The 22,901-nt window shown below is 29.8% G+C and overlaps 1 protein-coding gene across 1 annotated transcript in view; it reads left to right on the top strand.

Annotated features, from left to right (window-relative positions):
• The window catches only part of LOC143191424 (uncharacterized), a 47,881-nt gene that overhangs the window by 5,583 nt on the left and 19,397 nt on the right, over positions 1-22,901 (top strand). Inside the window, exons 2-3 of the mRNA XM_076396477.1 lie at positions 17,559-17,800; positions 22,564-22,854. Of these exons, the coding sequence (XP_076252592.1) occupies positions 17,559-17,800; positions 22,564-22,854 (533 nt within the window). The remainder of the gene's footprint in view (positions 1-17,558; positions 17,801-22,563; positions 22,855-22,901) is intronic.

The raw sequence follows: 22,901 nt of genomic DNA, 5'->3' as shown, positions 1-22,901 counted from the left end.
AAATGCTGTAGAGTTTCTTGCAATAAATATGGGTATTAATAATTCATTAACAGTCATTTGCATTTATGCCTCAAGGTATCTTGATTTTAATTATTTAACGACAAATCGGTAAAAAAGAAACCTCATGAATTATAACAATGAAATTAACTATGGAACGGAAATGGTTACTTAGATTTAGATGGTTTATGAGAAATTGTTAGGGTATATCTATGATTTTAAATATTAATTAAAATGAATTTGTAATTATTTTGTTTTAATAAATATTTTAATTAAATCACCTATACTACTTTAGGCTGAATTTTCCCTATTGAAGGAAAATATTGCTTTTAGGTGTATATCTAATTTTCCAGCTCTTTAAACGCATTAAATATTGAATTACACAATATAATATGAAGGCTTGGTTCATTTGTTTCACAATGTAAGGTAAACAAATAAGCTTAGATGTTTTTTATATCATTTTCATAGAAATATATATGATGTTTTTTTTTCAATGTGTTTTGCCTCATTGGCTAGCGTTTTCTCCATCTTTCAGGCAATATACGAATTCAGCGCTAAAAAAAATTAGACCCAAATTTAAGTTATTTACCGAAACAAGAGGTAATCGAAGAAACAATACATATTTTTAAAGTCACTGATTATTTTCACGTGCAAAATTACTTTATCGTATTTTTAAGTCAATAATATCAGTTTGTATGATTCATGATGATTTTCTTTGGTAAGAGGTTTTGGTACAATATCTTATCTGCAGATTTTTTCAAATAATTTAAATAAAATAAAAGTTCCCAGTAAATAATGGTTACTTGGTTTTAAAAACACTTTAACAACATTGAAATGTCGAATAGAAAAAGAAAGAAAAAATACGCAATACTAAAATAGATAGAATAATACAAGAAAGTTTAGTTGGAAGATGTTCAATCTAATATTAATTTTTATATCTAATACTCTCCAAAAAAGCCCAAGCCTTTACTTTCAAAGCTTCTCTTTTTTCTTTTTCTAGATCTTCTATTATTACCTTGTTGTCTGATCCCAGGAATGTTAGTTTTTGTTTCTTTATTCTTCAGGATTTGACAACATCTCTTTGTACACTCTTTGGACTGTTGCAATGTTGTTACTCATTGTTAATACCTAAAAGTAGTTATATTATAAAACGTGGAAGTATTGTTAAATTTAATTATTATATGTTAAATTATATTTTTATGAAATCAATCATCAATGCATTTTTATGAAAAAATATGTACATTGCTGATTCTTAGTCTCAATATTATATTTATCAAAATATCAGCCATCATTTCTATAACATTTCACTCACAATACACCTTAAAAACCTCTTTCGTTTGACGGGCAATCCATTACATCTTGATGTTGAAACACGGGTTGGAAAAGGTATTGTCTCTCAATTCCCGTGATTCTTGTGATGGTTTTTCCGTCTCGTGTAAACCTCTCTAAACAGTTGACTAATCTATTGCTAACTTGTCTGAAAGTTCTTTGAAACTATACACAGATCATTCAATGTCAATGACATCAAAATCACTATATATACAAATGGGATATGATGGAGGAATATAATGAAGTGACTAAACTAAATGAGGAGTTATACAAATCAAACAACAAAAGTATTGAATATCAAAAATTCAATTTTTATTTCATGACTTGCGTCTATATCTCAATAATACTGAATGACAAACTATTATTTTATATAGAGAATGATCAAAATCATCGAATGTAAGGGTTAGATTAGGTGGTTTAACAATTGTTTAGATTGATACTTTTACGAATAGGTAATGCTGATCAAAATACTTTCAATCATCTAATATTATAACTATATATTCCTTCACGTACTAACTTTAAAAAAGAAAAGGAAAAGGAAAAAAAAACGAAAACTACTAACATGCAATGTATAATTTCATTTTAAAGGAAGTATAGTTACTTATATATTTGAATGTTCTGTGGATCTGTAAAAGGGAATGGAATAATAACCCCACAAAAATTGTATGGTATTTGGTAATATGTAGGTATAGTAATATGTTAATTTTTATTTTTAAATAATATAATATACTATAATAAATATAGATAATACAATAGAACTTAAACAAATCCTAAAAACTAAAGATGTACAATAACCATAAATACTAAATAAAAATTAAATATATACCCAATCATAGAAAAAATCTAATCGATGACATTAGAAATGTTGGCATAATAATTGCTAGAGCCATTTTAATACATTTCTCGTCAGTATTTGAGTTACAGTACTCATATATCTTTTTGTGATAATTTCTTGTATCACGTCAGCATTATTTATAATACCAAATACTGATTCTTTAAATTGAGGTTTGCAGATAGTAGAAGTTGCCGATTATCTTTTAAAATATTCTCAAATCATAGAATGTTTAGAAGAACTTCTTATATATTTTAATAGCCAAAACAATTAATTGATGAATGTTGAAGAAGAGTTTTCCTATCAGAAAATTTATACGTTAAAAATATCTAGTATAAATATTGAATATAGTATCACCTCTTTACGGTTAATCTTTTTTACGAAATTTAACTGCTTTGCGAAGTCGTTACTTCTTCTCAAATCTCTTTGAATCGATTCAATTTCTGGAACCTTTCGAATTTAAATTTTGTTTTCAAGATTTTAGGGAAGAAGTTTTGAGAATCAAACTATTTGAACAAAAATCGAGAGAGTTAGATCGAAATCAAAAAGTTAATTAATAAAATTACCTATTATTGCCAGAAAAAGACTCAAAAATATTTTACTATTTATCATTCACAATTTTAATCTTTTTACCCTATTACATTAATAATCTTAAAAAATAGGGTTCCAAAATGCTGATATATTAATATTCAATATATTGTTATTTACAAGAAAATTACCAAAAAAATCGTAAATCTATATATATATATATATATATATATATATATATAAATCTATATAAGACTAAATTCGGCATATTTTTGTAAAGGAATGCCAAATGTTAAGAATCAGTCGAATGAAATTAGTAGATCCGAAAATAGTAACCAGAAGTAGGCAACTGAAACAGTCGATAGTAAATAGTAATAAAAGCAAACGGACCAAAAATATCGACTGAAAACCGTCGACTGAAGCACTAGTAAAGAGTAGCAAAATCAGTCAAACCAAAAATAACAACTGAAACAGTCGTTAGTAAAAAGTAGTCAATTACTAAACAGTCGGTAGTCAATTTCAGTCGATAGTTTTCAACGCTAATTATAACATTATTTTAAAAAATATTTATATATGTAACACAGTTTTCAATTGCTTTAAATTTTATTTCATTTTGTTTAGATAATGCATGATAATGATTCATCAGTGTGGAAAGTACTTTACAAAAAATAATTAATTATTTGCTTCAAAAATGTGTAGCCTGGTTTTCGAAAAAATAACCCTCACAGGTGCGATTTAAAACTCGAGAGTAACTGACCATGATTAGAAATTCAATCGATTCTCTTATGAAATTCCTCAACGTCCAATTATACAAGAAATTGTCATTTACTATAATGCATATATAAGTAAAAAACGCATACGTAACCAAGGTTATGGTTTCAATAGTCTTCAAGGTACACAGCGGCCATGGAAAAGAAAACGATGTGATTTTTAACTCGAAAGACTTACGCAATTATTCATAATTATACACATTTTTGTTATTGGTCGGAGCTGTTTAGCAACAAGCATTATCATTGTCATAGTTTGAAAGTAATAATAGTGATAGATAATAACGGTTTGAATTAATTAATTTGTCTTTCCATAATATAATATTCTTTCTATATTTAAACATAGGAAATGTATAAGGGAGATATTTATTAAAATTTATGTATGCTAAAGTCGAGTAGCAAATCGCAGACCACTAGTTTAAATTTTACAACAAATGTTCCTTCTAAACCTTAGAAAAGAGAAGTATGTGTATACCAGATTGTTCAGAAAATTTGGTTTGGTTTGGTTTGGTTTGGTCACTAGATTAAATTTTACAACAAATGTTAGTTCTAAACGTCAGAAGGGACAAATATGTGTATACCAGGTTGTTCAGTAAATTTGGTCGTTATTTTTGTTTTATTATTCATTATGCTCAATAAAAGATCTTTAAGAAATAATAAGAAATAATAATTGCTAAACGAATTTTTAAAAAACTGGAAATCAGTTCTCCCTGTATGTTCGCTATATCTTCTATTGATAGAATATTGGTGCTTGAAATTAGCAATTTAACAAAGAAGTGAGCAAGGGCCATACCTGCTAAGATGATAGTGACGTCAATTTTAGTTAAATACGTTGATGGAAACATCCACTCTACTTCTTTTGAATCCACTGCGTAGGCCATGAATATAATAAGTCCAAAAGATGTTTTCGACTATATCTACTTCTATTTACTATGTTCTCATTTTCTACTATCTTTTTGAGACATTTGAGAACATATTAAATCATTGTTCGCACAACATTATTTGGTTATATTATTTTATTATCCATTTTTAGTTTTTCCATTTGTTTTGACATAGCATTGTTTTGATTTTTCATGAATAATATATTTATATTTTCGACTTTTGATATGTATTAATATTATACTTATTTATATACTGTTTTACTATTTTTAGTTCGCCCAGTATGCTTTGCTTTTATAAGTTTATCCTTTATTTGTACGTTTCTGCCACCATTATCTGATTAAACGATCCCTAAATATTTACACTTGTCTAGTTCTTCCTACTCTTAATTTCCTATTTTGTGTTAACTTACTGTGCTTGAGTTAGATTTCTTGAGAAGATTTCTTTGGGAGTTTTTGATAATAGATTAAATAATTGATATACAAAATGTTTAATTAAATGTAAAATTTTTTGATTATTAAAAATTAAAAAAATTAAAAATAGTTAAAAATATGTTTCAAGTCAAACACGAGGACACCTACTTTACAATAAAAGAAGCTAAAACAGGTGACTCATAAGGAGGTGTATTGGGACCAATTCTTTAACTACTCTAGACATGTGAGATACCACAAATCGACGTTTTGAAAGTAAATCTATGCATGTGCAAATCACGTATGATGAGACGAATCATCCACCAATAACAATAAATAATAATATCATTCCATATAGCAACAACGCAAGTATCTCGAAATTAATCCTGTTGCAAAACTTTGCTGGAAGGAACTTGTAAAAAAGAAAAGGAAAGAATTAGAATCAAATCATAGAAAAATGTATTAATTAATTGGAAGAAAACAAAATTATCAGTACATAATAAATTGATATTATATAAGCAAATATTGAAACCTATATGGACATACGGAATACAATTTTGGGGATGTTCCGCGAAAACTAATATAAATACACTACAAGTTTACCAGAATAAAGTCCTGAGAAGTATCGTAGGTGCACCTAGGTACTACAGAACCGATTACTTACATCGAGATCTTTAGATACCAACTGTCACCCAGGAAATCAAGATAATTGAAAGCAGACATGAGGACAGACTCCAGTCTAATTGCAACATCGGAGTATTACAGGTCTTGCATAACTCAAGAACAGGACACAGGCTCAAAAGAATCAAACCATTTGATCATGTATAGTTTAGGTTGGTGAGGTGCATTTAATAGAAAAATAGCAGTGTTAACACATAAACATTATTAAACTAATTTGACTAAGATAGAGCTAATGGATCCTCCTAGATATATACCTAAATTTAAATTAATCTAAATCTAAGTCAAAATGTTGGTTAGTATAAAATTTTGTACCTCGATGGTACGAATTTTTTTATAGAAATGTAAATACAAAAAAAACATGAATATGCTAAAAAAACCGAATAGTTCTCGTTTAGAATAAAGGGAACTATAGATACGTATCTGTGAAATTATATCTGTATGTAGTCTATATTGTTCTTACCCCTTGTTATCTTCCACCTCCATCAAACACAATGTTATTTCCTCTTACGAGCTCCATACAACAGAAAACATTTCAAGGTCACATCGTTCCAGTTGGTGCATCATAGTTATTCAACTGTTATACCACCGATAACCACTTTAAAAGACATTATAAAGCTCTCGTGTGACGCGAATCGCCATGCCCTCGATGTATCCACAATCAGAGCAAGAATTACACGCGTTTTTCATCGGATTTATCACGGAACGGAGGGAATCGTTCCGTATAACACGAATAACTCGCGGGATATAATTCAAATGGTCATCATTTGTCTGTCATAAACACGTAAATTACAATATTAATCACAATTATAATAATTTATTGGTATACTGGCGCTTAATGCTTAAGATGTTAATGTTTAATGTTATTAAGTATACCCGTTGTAATTATTTTTCGAGTAATTGGGCCATCTGTTGAATTATTTTTGAAATTTATGTTATTTTGATTTAGCAAAATAAGAGAGATTAGCTTTAATGAATCGAACATAGTTGGAAATAACATCAAAGTTTTTAAGCATTGCTTTGATGTTCATAGAGAAAACCCAACGAGTTTTTTGTTCACTATTCATTCTATATCATTGGTTTCTTCGCGTTAAAGTAGTGAAATAGCTTTTCACAGAACGTTCGTTCCAATACTGGCTAGTTAACTTAAGAACAATCCGAAATATACAGGAGAGAGTAAACAAGAAAAGGAATAATGCCAATGTTCTAAAAGTATAATGTAACAGTTAAACGTTTTATCAGTAAATAGTAGAACATTCTAAATAAAGTATCGATGTATTGCCATCAAAGTTAATTGATAATACCCAAAATAATAACAAATTTAAAGTGTACAAGCTGCTTCTTCTTATAAGTATTAGATTATCTGATATAAGAAGACTGTGTGGGTAGATTACTTGAATATACATAACAAGGTAGCCATCCATCATCACGTTCGTAGGCTTACGCTTACGTAATAATTATGAACTAATAGCAATCAATAAAAGTACTGTCAACATTTCAATAAAATATACTAGTAAATTTAGATAAAAATGACGAAATGTACTTTTGGAATAGATGTAATAAAATGTTCATGTCATGTATGACATATCATGTATCATATAATGTATGACACTGAGAAACTCGCAAGGATAAAAATACTATAAAATCCTTGAGATTATATCGATACTTACCGAATGTAGGGTAAACTTTTAAAATCAGACATAAATATAAAGTAATAGTTAAGTAAATAATACGAAAGCAATTTAGTTTCATGAACGAAGAACTTACAAGTACAGTAAACAAATAAAACTAATTTTAAGCGTGCGAGTTAATCTTAAACAAAGACTAACATTCAGGCACAACCAATTTCGATTGGCAATGATAAAATTAAAAATTTAATACATATGAATGATAGCAAGGATAAGTAATTAAAACGACAGAGACTTGTAATTACAGGTAATAATGAAATGTAATGGTACTAATAGACTGAATAGTTAATAGTTCTGATAAATAATAGTACTGATAATAATAGCAGTAATAAATAATGGCAATTTTTAGTGAATCAACATTCAGCCCAGTGAGCAATAAGTATTTCTTGTAATAAATATTAAATACAAAGCATGTAGATAATCACTTCATTTAGAGATTTCCCGTGTTAAATACCTTATTCTAAATCTTACTCTACAGTGGGTGTGTTCATGTTCATTAATAAAGTCAGATGGCGTTAACTATTTTAGTTTACACAACTCACTATTAGAAGTTTAGCAAGCACATGTGGGCAGCACTAACATTTTTCCCAACTTCTTAACACAAACATTTAGAGCTTCAGTCCTTATAGTCACTAACGAGTATATCTTAATTAGAGACATAGTAGGAAGTTTCAATAACACAATGCTTTGGAACAGTTCAAATATGACTACATTATACTTGCTAGCAGTTTTCCCTAGCTCGATTTCATATCCAACTCCTCCAATTTTCTATCCAAAATTTAGGTATTGCTGCAGAAAACACTGTTAACTAACGATAAATCAGATTTGCTCTCGATGAGCCAATACACTAGATATAGTTTGAATCCAAATTGTTTTAATTTTGTCTAAATGCCATGATATTCTTTTTTTTCTCTCATCCTTTGCCCTATTATCTTATCTAAGAACTGATATTCACTGATATATATGTTCTTCTCTGCAGAGTAAAAGTTACATGGGTAGATTTTATTTAATTTGCTTTAATTCGCCATTTTTTCAACTACTGTGGTATTTTATTGCGATGTGCTTGAGGGTTCTTTATGCTGTTTAATCTGCGTGTGATACTAAAGATTGCCATTTCATCTGCATATGTCGTTATAAGTGGTCGGCGAATCAGCTGTATATAGGATGTACATTACACGATACGAAGAAAACAATAACATCAATTATAGTGGACATGTAATGGGAACAAGCCTCGCTATGTTAAAGCTAAAATTAAATAATAAAGTTTTTGTGTATTCACTTTCATCAAGATCAACTTATAATGAATGTGTAATGTGTATCAAGGGAAAAAATATGCTTTAAATTACTAAACTATTGTATCAGTGATTGATATCCACTTTGACATCAGTTTTTGGCTTATAACTCGATAAGAATAGTAAAAACAGTTGTAATTTATACATTATAGTCAAAGAGTAATAGAAATGCAACTCAATAGGGGACTCTGGCGCAAAATTTTGCTTTGCCCAATGCTCCAGAGGGAGCCATAATCGGCCATTCAAGTAATTTGATTGGTCAATTTATCAATCAACTTCTAGCCACTGAAACTTCCTAGCGACTTTAAGACTAAACTGTTATGAAACTGTACTGATTGTTGGATATACCAATTCCTACACTTGTCAATGCCGGTCTATATAGATGGTCTAAAACTGCTGCCCGTGATACTAACTATACTTGAGAGTAAAGAAGTGGTACTGTTGATTTCACATCATCAATACACCAAAATGAGTTAGTATTAGTACTAATATTTATTTTTAAAGTACACGGTATAGTTCACTTGAGCTGCGTCCTAGTTCAGTGCTGTTCAAGAGTAATTGAAGTTCGGTTTTGCAACATGGGAGTTGAGTTTTTCCTAATGGCTTATTCCGAATCTCTTAATTTCCAAAGACAGTTGGAATCGGAAGGTATCGGTATAAGTTTAGGATACAGGTGCGGTTAGACAAAGACAATATATTCGGCGATTTATTTCTGTACAAATGGAATCTAATTATATGCAGAAGAAATATTTATTTTTACACGAACAGATATTAAACAATTAACAAGATATTAAACACTAAACAAGATCACACTATAAGAATATAAAAAGAAATGCACGTGGCAAGGTTACCTTCAGGTGTTACGAACAGTGGTACGTCTGATCACTCTCAGAGTCGGGAACGGAAGAGAACCTCGAGGCGTCGCGTCATCCCCTAGCTTCACCACCCGAGGTTGCCACGTCGTACCCTCTGTCAGTACCACTTGTTGCCACCTCACCGTGGGTGCTAACTTCAGGTAAGTGCAACGCCTCGAGTAGATCTGTGGGCTGCTGAGAATTGCGGAAAAATTCGAAACATCTGAAGGTCGCTACATAAGTAATTGTTCTTGTAGTATGTAGGTGAATGCACAACACTTTTCAGGACTTTAAAAATTATTATAAGAAATTTAACAGAAGAAAAATTCGCTCTTGCACAACATTGTATTTGTAAAATAGTGTTAAATATATAAATATCTGTATGTACTGAAAATACAGTAATTCCAACATCTTTAGCCAATAAAAATATAATAATAGTTCAATTTCATGCCATGACCATCTTTTGATGACGGTTCCTCTTGGCAAACGGACGACATCAAAGTGACAAAATCGCTGCTGTTAGACCCGGTGTTTTCGTAACGGAAATACTTGTGTATCGGTCGTTTTTCAGTTGAAAATTTCGTCATATACGGTCAAATGCTCGTCTTGCATCGATCAAACTCGCTTTTTACGGTCGGTGTGGATGAAAACAGCCGTAGTCGTCTAATTCGTAGCACTTTCTCTTTATATGTCGGCTTTTTAAATGTTTTTATTTTTTAAATGATTCACTCTATGTATTTGCTATTTGATTGTCTGATAACCACATAAATATTGATATGGGATGGAGACTGGAAATAATTTTATCCACATTTATATTTGTTACAAGAAATAAATTGATTTTAAATTGAGATATTATTCTAAAACGAACAAAAGTTTATGTTGTAAATACTTCAATTATTAGTATGATTCACATAGTCATATCACAGCCTACAATAGCAGTACATTTACCTATATGGGTTGTACCTTCATTACATTGTCTATACGTCAAGGTTTCTTGGTAAAAAGATCATAACAATAGTAACTATAGTACTTTCCTAACTATTGATGTTCGCAAACTCCCATAGCTCACAGGTTTTTGTATTTTAGTGATAGTACACCATGACACCATGGGTTTGTTCCTTTGTTCAAATTGTATTATACAACAGAAAGAGAAAATAACATCTTGGATTAGCTTTAGTAAAATCCATAGTGCTGATTTAATATTATTTTAATATAAAGAAAAACAAAAATAAAATATGTAAATATTTAAATAACTACATATTTATATTATATTAGCAGAATTTTGGATGCATTTAGAAATATGCCTCAGACCATGAGTAATCAAACTAAAATCCAACTTATTGCTGAGCTAATGTTAAGGAAAATCGGAAGTCGTTCAGTGTTGTAATATAAAATAAAATAACTGCGTGGTTTATTGAGTAAATATCTAACCTCAAGAAGAAAAATAAAATATTTTTATCACAAAAATTGAACCGCCTTCAGAAAAGAAATAAGGAGCTGACTAAAAATCAAAAAATAATCGAACTTGTATTTTTAATACCAAAACATTTTAAAATAAGGTATGTAATAAACAAAGACCTTATTTCATCTATCTACTACACGTATTTTATATTCTACTATATACATAGTTATTATTTATCTATTTACAATATTATTTTAACTACTGCCATCTAATCACTTTCAAGTTGATGAAGATAGGTTAAATAGGGTTTTTGTTTAAATAAGGTACATATTTTATTTTTAAATGTTTCTTTTTGTATTAAAAATCAATGTTTGATTATTTTTATACTTCTAGTAAGCTCCTTATTTATTCTTTGTAGTTGGTTCAATTTTTTGTGATACAAATATTATAGTTTATTTCGTGTTTTAAGGCAAAACACGGTTGGGTAACTTCTTAGACACATTTAATTTCGAGGTAATCGTGCTGCTCTTCGTTGGTTATGTACCGATAAGTATTGGTAATTAATTCAAGAACTCTGTTTTGTCCAGTAATAGTTTACTAGTTGATTTGATGTAATAGAGAAACCCCATATTTGCACTCCTGTAAGTCCAAATAGACTTTATAATCTACTGATAATCTAATTTCTTTGTTTATAAGCCAGGTTAGAAGTACCTTACGACTAACCCGTACAGATACTTGATTTTCAGTCCGATCTGTTCTGCTTTTTCTCTAACATGATGTTAGTTTAGTTTAACATCGTCATAAATGCCGAGGTGTTTGGCTGATTCCGTTTGAGGAATTGCGCATGCCTCAAATGATATCATTAGTTTTCTGTCATACGGCTGCAAAACAAAATGTACATGGACAGGCCTCGAGCCACTGCAAATCTTTCGGATATGTCTTTTGTCGTAATGAATATTTTAATAATTGGACATTTTATTAAAATTCATATAGACTTTACATAAAATAACTTTTAAAATTAATTATCAACAATTTTAATATATATAAACAAACCACGTGTTAAAATGATTCAAAGAGCGATTATATCCAAGATGTTAACAGAAAGAAAACTCACTCCAATCTCGTGTTATTCGAGACGAATCAACGAAGAGAGGCAATGAAGAAAAAAAAACCCAAAACAAAACAACTAGTGAGCTACGAGCGAGTGAGAACTTTTACTGGCGACAAGCGACCGGCAGATGAACGAACAATACGTTTCGCCAGTTATTGAACTTGAGATCGCGCAAATATTAGACGGAATAATCGGGTGAAAGTAAGAAAAGTAGGCGAACCGATTGGCTTCGAACGCGAAAACTTTCCTTGATATCCCAATTTGTGCAATTAACACACGGTGGATTTTTTCGAATCATAAAAAAAATATTACGCGATTACCTAGAATGTATTAATTTTTGTTTTCTTCTTGTCAGTGGTCTGTTTTTTGTTTGAAGTAAATCGCAGCCTCGTGTCAAGTAATACAACATGGGGCAAAAGTCCTGCTACCATTTTGATTGCCTAGAAATTTTCTCAAAGAAATGATAAGTAAGTTTGGTTTTCATAAAGGTTTATTTGGTCTTTATATATTTTTTTGTTATGATTGAAAAATTATATCGGCTAAATGGTGATCGCGTTTGTCTATTCAACTTTGGGCTTTTTTAAAGCAGTTTTCATCTCAAATTTTGACATCCTGCATCATCTGAAACTAAATTTTTTCAGTTTCGTGATGAATATTGTCTTTAAGATGCTGTATCGTTTGCGGCCTATTCACATATACTTTGAATTTTAAAAAACCCATAAGAAAAGTCTAGTGCTGTTAAATCAGAAGGTCTTGCTGGCCATGTTAAATCGCCACTTCACGAAATTAGTCTTCGTAGAAAAACGTCATTCAATAATTGAATTGTTGAACGAGCCGTGTGTGCTGTGGTGCCATCTTGCTGAAACTATATGTCCTCTAGTCCTTGATCTTCCATTTCAGGCACAGGACAATTTCGAATCATTCTTGGTACCGTTCAGCAGTAACAGAAACAGTAACACCTTGGTCATTTTCAAAAAAATAGGGACCAATTATGTTTCCAGCTACAAACCATGCAGTTGTTTTTAGTGGATGCAATGATGTTTCATGAATTAATTGATTCCGTGTTCCCCAAAACCTACTGTTCTGTTTATTGACGTGGTCACTGAGAAGAAAATGGGATTCAATTTTACCAGATTGTCAACCAGCCTTAGGTTTGCGTTAGGGTACTCAAATCGTTGATGACGATCTCTCGGAAGCAATTTTTGGAATAATTGAATTTTGTACAAGAACATCAGTTTTCAAAATTCACCTTAAACTGCGTGCAGAAATGTGTACTGCTGGAACCACGTCTCTACAACGTGCCACGAATTCATGTTTCTGATACTCTGCAATACCATCGTGCACCAGAGCCACATCTTCAGCGTTACAAGACGTCTGTTGTCTTCCAGAACGAGGTCTTCCTGCTGTAGTACTATACAGTCGAAAATTGCAAACGATAAATTGTGGTTTTGTGAGGCACTGGACGATCAGGATATTTTTGACGTAATATCCGCTGAGTGACAATAATGTAACGATTATTATAAGTAAATATTGTCACTATTTCTGCTCGTTCTTGTGGCGTATATTTATCCATAATAAAATACGGACGTTTACACAATACAAGAGTAAAAGCGAAATAAAGCTAAACGTAACATAACCAAGATGGTGCGCAATCAAAATGGTAGCGATACTTTTGCCGCACCTGTTATTTCAAAATAATCTTTAAGAGAGTATTCAGTTATTTTGGAAAATATCTTAAACTTGACAGGGCCCATTTTTTGAGTCTTGATAAATAAATAAACCTATATAATTATAACAAATTTTTATTATTACCCTTGCTGTTATCTTCAACCAAGTTGTATTTTCATATTATCCATTTGATCGATGGCATTCTACAAGTTAATGTACAAAAATAGAACATCGTGCTATAATAATTAATACATTACATTACTTTAAACTGATACTCTTTTTATATTTTTATATTGACTGTGCGTTTAATTAATACAACAAAGGGTGCTACTCTCAGCAATTACCAGAAATAATAATATAAAAACTTCTGTTCACTGTATATACAAAAACACTCTATGTTATTAATAAAACTGCAATTTATGGTCATTAAAAATTAAATGTTATAAAATTGTTAATACCTTCTGAAGGTTGCTAATAGATACGAGCATTTTATTAGATACTAGCGACCCGCCCCGGCTTCGCACGGGTGCAATGCTGATACTAAATTAAATACACTACAGAAAAAATATGAACGTTGTATATAAAAACATAGCGGCCCGCTCCGACTTTGCACGGGCATAAAATATATATGCCTATGTCACTCAATGAAAACATGATTAAAATCGATCCAGTATTTTTGGTTCATTCATTACTGCCCTTGGCCTGCACGCATTAAATTTGGAGTAAAACAATTCGTCTTCCCCTATACCTACTATGAAGATTTCCTGCTATCTTTGGAATATCTAAATTCATACAATTTTTATTACATTACACATTTTTAAACGCAAATTTTAAATTTGTAATATCTCCGAAAATATTTGTTTAATTTACATGCTGTAAGGAACCATATTGATCTATATTAATTGCACACTGTATTTAAGGTACTTAATTCGATAAGGATTAATGCCGTATTGCTTAAAATAGCTTCGTAAATAAGCCATTTTCTCACGTAAAAAGTAAACAATAAAAATGGTTAATGTGGGTTATCCCTAAAAGATATACCATCGTATATATACCATCGCGGGCTTTTTTGTAGACCTTTTTATGGTGTACAATAATGCAGTACATTAATTTGATCTAACTCGTAGGGTTAGGCAGCGTTTTTGCTAATTGCTAAATAAGCCTAAAAAAATAGGCTAATTTACGACATCACGTTAGAAACCTCTAAAATTAGCAATGTTGCCTTAGTATATTATGCATGTATTATACATATAAACCTTCCTCTTGAATCACTCTATCTATTGAAAAAAACCGCATCAAAATCCGTTGCGTAGTTTTAAAGATTTAAGCGCACATAGGGATATAGGGACAGAAAAGGCGACTTTGTTTTATACTATGTAGTGATGTTATTTATATGCCAGTTGATAGAAATATTCATATATTATGTCGAACAATGCAGTCCATATACAGCTTTTGCTAAACTATTGGACACTTATATACATAAAAACATAACATATGATTTTAGGAAAACATATGAGGGATGTTTACTTAAACTACATGAATAAAACAATAATTATATAAGTGTTAGATAAGAGACCATTTACTTTAACCTTGTGCTTTATAAGCTAATAAATAGTCAATTAATAAGCCATTATTAATATGCAAGTAAATAAAAGAAAAAATATAGAACAAATTACATCACTTCAAATGAATATCAAATAAGGCAGTAGTTATAATTTCTAAATATAGTCAGTACCACTATAAAAATAATAATTGTAATATACATTTTAGATCTAAAACTATTATATAGGGAAATTATTACAATTATTATTAATATAATTAAGTTATAATATAATATTTTACTTCAGGATCTGCGTTAAGTTATTCTATAGTCTATCCAAAATTACTGTCAATTATGTAATTTGGAAATTCGTTTTAAAATCCGACATTATTTTCCTTCTCATTTTATTCTAGTTAAAAAAAAACACAATGCTGTTTGATAAGTTCGAACATGTAACCGAACCAGCCCGTCAAAGTCGTCCGGTTGTCTAACGTACACAAAATTCTTCAAAACAATAGTAATAAGAGGTTATAACTCTGACCTATAAACTATTGCGGCTGCATAATTAATTGTAGTTTTTGACGTACTATAATGTTAAAATAAATTATATTTGATAACATTTTTGTTTCATAATTTTATTTAGATCAGAATGTTGTTATAGGTCAAAGACAAAATATACTAAAACTCAAAGTTGCACCGTTTTAACGTCATAAACCGTTAATGGGGGATGACCCGGGATGACATATGTTCGCACCAACTTTGGATAGACTATGTGTATATTCCTTTTTACTTTTTTTTGTATAGATGTTATGAAACGTGTAGTTATTTTTTAGCTTTAATTTTCTTTGTCCTTTTGTCTTTAACGGACGAAAGTGGCAATACCGTCGATGTAAACTTGTTTTAATTTAAACGGAATCAATAATTCCAAACACTATATTCATGAGATGTGATGACAACTAGACTAAACACGCTATCTCTTATCAATTGTCATATGCAAAGAACTGTCATTCCTATACAATTATATCAGCATATGATTCAATGTCTTGGCAACACTCACAGGGCTTTTTTATTTAACTTAATTGGCACTTAAGGTGCCACTAATGCACTAGTCGTAACATAAAATGATATCTATGTTTTTCGTTTATGAATTAGAATCCAGAAGTTAGATTCTATACAAATATATAGATATAGATCTATAGAGAGATATAGAAATATATGGATATAGATCCATTAAAATTACAGGGGAATTCGAGCTCATAAAATTGTTTTGTTGTTGGGGCATCCTTCAAATACTGTGATTAGTTTTCTATCTTTTAGATGCGACCTCTTACAGTAATGAAATGTTTAACACGTTGTTGTTGTTGTTTTAGGAACATTATTCTCAAAACTCTTAATATAATTTTTTTCTCCGTAATTAGGGTTGCTTAAATAATATATTTTTTATTGATACTGATGCTTAATTAGAAACGAACCTTTATGTCCGCAAGATATCTGAAATTGGATATATTTAAATAACATCTGCGTTCTGTTATATAACCAAAATCATAAATTTCACATATTTCCTCGACAACTTCAACAGCTTTCTTTTCTTTACGGAAATATATAAGATACTATAAAATACGCTACATACATTTTACTTTACATGCGGGTTAACATTAACATGATAAAATAACAAACAGGAACAGTAATGCTGAATATCAAATATCAAAAAGAAAATATCGTAATAATTAGAAAATCATTACAAAATCGGTTTAGCCTTAAAGTAGCTTTCATTAAGCATACTTTTAAGTATATATTTAAATTTTCCATTATTCAAACTTTTTTAGCTTTTTCAGCTTCAAGAAGATTGTTCATAAGAAATGTTTTAAACTTGCGATATGACAATGGAACTAAACATCGACAATAAAGCAGTTATGAACCGTTTCTATAAACCTGCATACGAAAAAAACTCAACACTTGAGTTCAATATGAATTAACAGTAAAGAATTTAATGAAATTAGTTTGTGTTTTTATATCACTATTTTGATTTGGTTGTTGGTTGTTTAAATATGTTAAATCAATATGGCATGATAAAAGTAAAAAGTAAAACATTATTAAATATGTTTTAACTGGACTAACAGCTTAGCCACCAAAAAGTAAAATTACATCCAAACAAAAGGGTCATTAGAAGCATTGCTCCATGATTTTGCATATTATGAATCGTTAAATACTGACCATCTAATAGTTTTTAAACGTTTAGATGTGGTACATGTTCCTCAAAAGTCAAGACGTTGAATGGTCATTTTAGGGTTCGAGTCTAGCGATGGAAATTTTCCACTATAATTATTCTTATAATGAATTAAAATTTACAAATATTCAATAATTAAAACTTAAATAAATAGCATAATAAATTAACATAATACAAGATAACTAAGTTTAATTGATCATAGTTGTAAATTAGTTGAAATAATGTAGAGTAAAATAAATTTATTAAAAATGTACTCAAACGAAATAATTTTAACTAATTAATGTATCACATATGTGATTTTTTATAATTTTTGCTGAATATTTATGATAAATAATTTTTTTTTTCTTTTATTTTAGTGTGAAATTATTCTTGTGGCAACATGGTTGGTAGTTTCCTTGACATTCGCAGAAGAGACTGTGAAGAAAACGGCGGCTCCATTTCACACGCGGACTGAGCTGAAGGTGTCCAGAAGTTTGAACCCAGAGGACACGCAAACGTTAAGTGTGGTCACCAAAGATGGCAATGTTGCTCAGTTGATCGTTAAAAGGCGGGACAGGTCAAACAGTGGAGTTGATGGCCCGAGTGTTAGCAGTAACAAGTACGTATATTTTGATACCATAAATTTCTCTTTTATTGGCCTTTCTCTAGTGTTTCATATTATCTAACTATATCAGGGCTAATATACTGATGTAATTTGTTTTTTACGATCAAAAAGCTGTCTGTAATTTGATATGACTTTTTCCGTGGCAATTTGCTCAGTAAACCAATAGTATTAGGCAATAAAAAATATCAAGAAAATAATGAATTAATTAAATATCAAATTAGGGGCAGACATTAAATAATGAATCTTAGATTTCATTTTCGGAGTATTAGTTTTAAAAGGTTATAGAGTTTCGCATTGAATTACCATATGGTAAGAACAAGATGAGTGCCTAAGATTACTTAAGGTAAAGTACAGCTGTATTGATTTTGATTATGCAGTTTATTGTTAGTTACGTGGTTACGTGTATTACTAGGTTTTGTGTTTTAGTGCAACTCCTAACTTGCACCCCATAAATCCAAATAAGTTTTATAACTGACCAATAAACCAATCTTTTTCATCTTAAGTCAAATTGAGAATATATTCCGACTATTAAGTACAGCTCTTTGATTTTGGCTCTGAACAGCTCTGCTTTTTGGTTAACGTGATATTTTTCCATTTTCATAATACACCATCGAGATGGATGGACGCTTAAATATTTAAGTGATTTTGCTTGAAGAATTCGGCGTCTGTCAAGTGATATTATAATTATATATATTTATTTCATCGCAGTTACTAATTGAATGCCAAAGCAACAATTACAAATTGGATTTGATTTATTTGTAATTTAATTTTATGTATATGATATAAAATTATGTTATTATTTTTGTATCGTTTGGGCTTGGTACCGATGATAAATAGGTTTAGGTAGATATTAAGCTAAATTGTGTTTATATGGTAGAATATAAAATATGTGTAGTAGATAGGTTGAATAAAGTTCTTGCTTATTTTATTTAGTTATTACAATGTACTTTTTTGTGTTAAAAATCTAAGTTTGATTACTTTTTAGCTTTCAACAAGTTATTTTATTGTTAAAAATATTTTGTTTTTCTCTTTATACTACTATACATTTAGATAATAAATTACGCAGTTATTTTGTTATGTATTACAATGGGTAGGCCGAGTAAACGTACAGCCCGTATGAGAGAAAATACGAACGCTTCAGGCCCCGGGGTTCGCTATCTAGCTTAAGAGATTTGAGAAATGTTCTAACCAACCTAGAACAACAACAAAAAGCTATTGTCCCCGCCAGTAATTGAACCCGCGACCTCTGCTTGTGAACTAAACGCTCTGTTACATAGTAGAAGCGGTTGCCTATAATATTTCTACGGGGTCTCATATGATATGGTTAAAAAGCAAACTAAACTTGGCTCTTCCAATGAACTACTTACGATTTTCCGTCACCTTAGCTCAGATATAACATTATACTCAAATATCTCACTATTTCAGATAAAAAATATGTGAAATCTTTGTACGTGCCTTTGACATTTTATGGTTTCCTTCGATTCTTTCCCTTCCTCCCAACAGGTCTTGACTTGGTTCGAATGGGACTACCTCGGAAATGCACTCTTTCGAATAAAAAAAGAATTTTGAAAATCGGTCGATAATTGACGGAGAAGTCGGTGAATATACATTAAAAAAATATACAGTCGAACATAACAATAAACAATAAACTGACTTCGAAATTCCGTCTGTTTCAAAAACATGATACAACATACGCAGATATTTCAAGTTGGACAAACTCAATACCATTATTAATTTGATATTTGGCGTCGGGCATCATTTGTAGACCATAGTATGGTATTTTCTTATAAAATTTGGCGACTATGGCAAAATCAAGCTAGTACAACAACATTTAGTAAATTTACCAATTTTAAGAGGGTCATCTGAAGTGTAATTGTTTAAATTAAGTAAATTTATTTGTGATGCTAACCTTGTAAGATATGGACCTACATATTTTATATATCTTTAAGAGACCCATCAGATTGTAGACATATTGAAAGCTGTACAAGGAAGTATAAAAGGAGATATTCCTGTAAAGTCATTGCTCAGCCAGTGGTATAATAAAAACTGATAAACCACGACTAGAAATTATATCACTTAACATATGAAAACATAATTAATATTTTCTAATAGTCAGTTAAGCAATACTGTATAAATTATAATGGTTATTAGATAATTTATAATAAAATTAAATTAGATAATTGTAATATGATCAAATCTTAACATTACTTACCTTGAATAAGGTGTAGGAACCTAGATTAATAGAAAATAGAAGTGTAATTGTTTAAATTAAGTAAATTTATTATAATATTATTAAATATATTCCTGTAAAGACATTGCTCAGCCAGTGGTATAATAAAAATTGATAAACCACGACTAGAAATTATATCACTTAACATATGAAAACATAATTAATATTTTCTAATAGTCAGTTAAGCAATACTGTCTAAATTATAATGGTTATTAGATAATTTATAATAAAATTCAATTAGATAATTGTAATATGATCATATCTTACCATTACTTACCTTGAATAAGGCGTAGGAACCAGATCAATAGAAAATAGTAAACTTAAAATAAAGTAAACAAATACTATGCACAATAGACAATTCCAAGACACTAAGTTTATAATTATTTGCAACATTGGCTCTAAATATTATTTTAAAAGATCATATTGATATGTAGAAAGAGTTTTCTTTGTTATATTTACTTAATGGAGCAATATGTTCTTACTTCATGTGCTGGTTTTGAATCTTGTACACTGACACCACTGTGCAATTAGCTAATCTTGAAACTAATAAAATTAGAAACAAAGACTAACAGTGATTTTGTTATGAAGTATTTAATTGCATTATAGCTCTCATATGCAATATGAAAAATACCCATATTATGACTTATATTACTTCGTAACTCTATTAATTACCTTGATAATTTATAGCAATATGCTCGTATTAAGGAGAAACTTTGCAAACTAAGGCAATGCACTACTATAACAGAAATGATTAATCTTTAAACATATTTTCATTATATGCTTGTTTAAGTATCAATAGTTCTAATGCTATTATGGTTAAAATGTTTCAATATAACATATATACAAAAATGGAATGAGTGAATTATTTTTCCTTTTGCATTGTAGTATTACAACTGAATTTGTTTTTAAGAATTGAATTGCAATTAAGAAATAATTTGTAATATGGATTCTATAATTTTTGGTGGTGATTGGGTGAATAAAATCGATGTAAATTAAGGTCCTGCTATGTATAAATTGCGATTAGTTACTTTAAATAGAAACAGGAATAATTATACAAATATTTCGAATTATATACTGTTAGAGCAAAATTTGTGGGAAGCATTACATTTATAGTACAATCTGAAGAAAGATGTTGAACTGTGTGAACTGTGCTGTTTTCACGAAATCAATTAAAATTTAACTCAAATATTAGAACAACTGTAGCAGAATTCTGAATCTGTCGAAGAATTATGCCAAAAGCCTAAATAAATAGACTTTTCCTATGAAATTTTATTTCAAACAACATTTCTTTTTCTATTTCAATAGATGATAATAAATATAACAAATATAAAAATCAAAACTAAACAAAAAACTTACAATGGAAGTCATTTTCTGGAGGCCACTCGTAGCGGCTTTTGTTGTTGTCTGTTAACACTCTGTATAATACTCTGTTTTATAAACATATGAAAATATATCCAAAATTAGGTTTGATTAAATGTTATTTAAATTTTTTTTATTGAATAGTTAATTTATGGCTACAAATGTTACAAGTTATAGATAAAAGCATTTTTATTAAACTAGGAATTTTTTTTATAACATCTTTATTAGATACGCTTAGTACAAATAATTAAATTAATTATATCTTAATTATACATTAATTTATTACTATTTCTCATTTGTACTTGAATTAAGTCACAAGCAAGACGAGTGCGAGAAAATACATCAATATGTATTTCTCAATAATAAAATTATAATAAATTATAGCTATAGTTTACACTAAAGGTATAAACTTTATATATGCACTTATATTTCGTATGGTTTGGTTCGCTTCAATCTCCTGACATCATGCGCGCTGTCCAGCAATTGTATTGCTTCCACGTTAGTATGATTTAGTAATCTTCTTTCGTGTTTTAAGGCTAAATCTTGGTTAACTTCGCATTTGATTTCTAGGTCATCGTGCAGTTCTTCGTTGGTTACGTACCGATAGATATTGGTAACCAATCGAAGAACCTTGTTTTGATAGAACTACGAAAATGACGAGATTTTTTACATATACATACATCGTACTGTGCAATCTACAACAAAATTTGAAAGTAAAGACTAGAACGTATATATATATATATATATATATATATATATATATATATATATATATATATATATATATATATATATATATATATATATATAACTATAGTTGGCTTACTTCTTCTGGGTCTGTATTTTTAAATGAATATTATTACCATATATCTATCTAACTTTGGCTTCAAGAGATATTCACTGATTAGTCAGAAGATAGTTATATAATATTAAAATCTAGTGTAACTCCACAAACAAACAAAAAATCTAAGCTAAATCAGAATAATTCCAGCGGTTGCGGAATAATGAGTTTTTATGAAAAAAAATTATTCAACTATATTTTGTAAGAAGATACACTGTAGTTATTAAAAACAGTTATTAGCCCATAATTACAGTTTCTTGAAACGAATTTTCTTGAAAGGTCCAGTGAAATACTGAAAATTTTGCATATTATATTTCCATTTTCCAGAGATACAACTGATAACTCATATAGAAATATGAAGAAACTTGGGGTGAATCCATACAGCACTTACTTGCTCCCACAAGAGTCACTGGGAAACGACCAATCGCTAGACACAAAATCGTCCTATAGTCAATCATCGAACAACAATCAAAAGTTCCAACCCAGCTGGATACCGTTGTCCCAATCATACTATCAACCGACAACATACTTGAGACTCGATTCTATTGCCAACGTGAGAAACGCTACTGACTATCGTCCTCTACAGTCTAATTTAGGAAACGTCATCGACAGTGATAGGTAAGTAACGAGAATGATTCAAAACAGAGGCGATGATTCTTAAAATA

This window comes from Rhynchophorus ferrugineus, unplaced genomic scaffold (assembly GCF_030347505.1).
Source record: "Rhynchophorus ferrugineus isolate W39M unplaced genomic scaffold, kcgeb_rfMv2 rfM2, whole genome shotgun sequence".
NCBI lineage: Eukaryota > Metazoa > Arthropoda > Insecta > Coleoptera > Curculionidae > Rhynchophorus > Rhynchophorus ferrugineus.
Note: the sequence above shows the minus strand (reverse complement) of the source record. Positions and strands in the feature narration are given on the sequence as shown.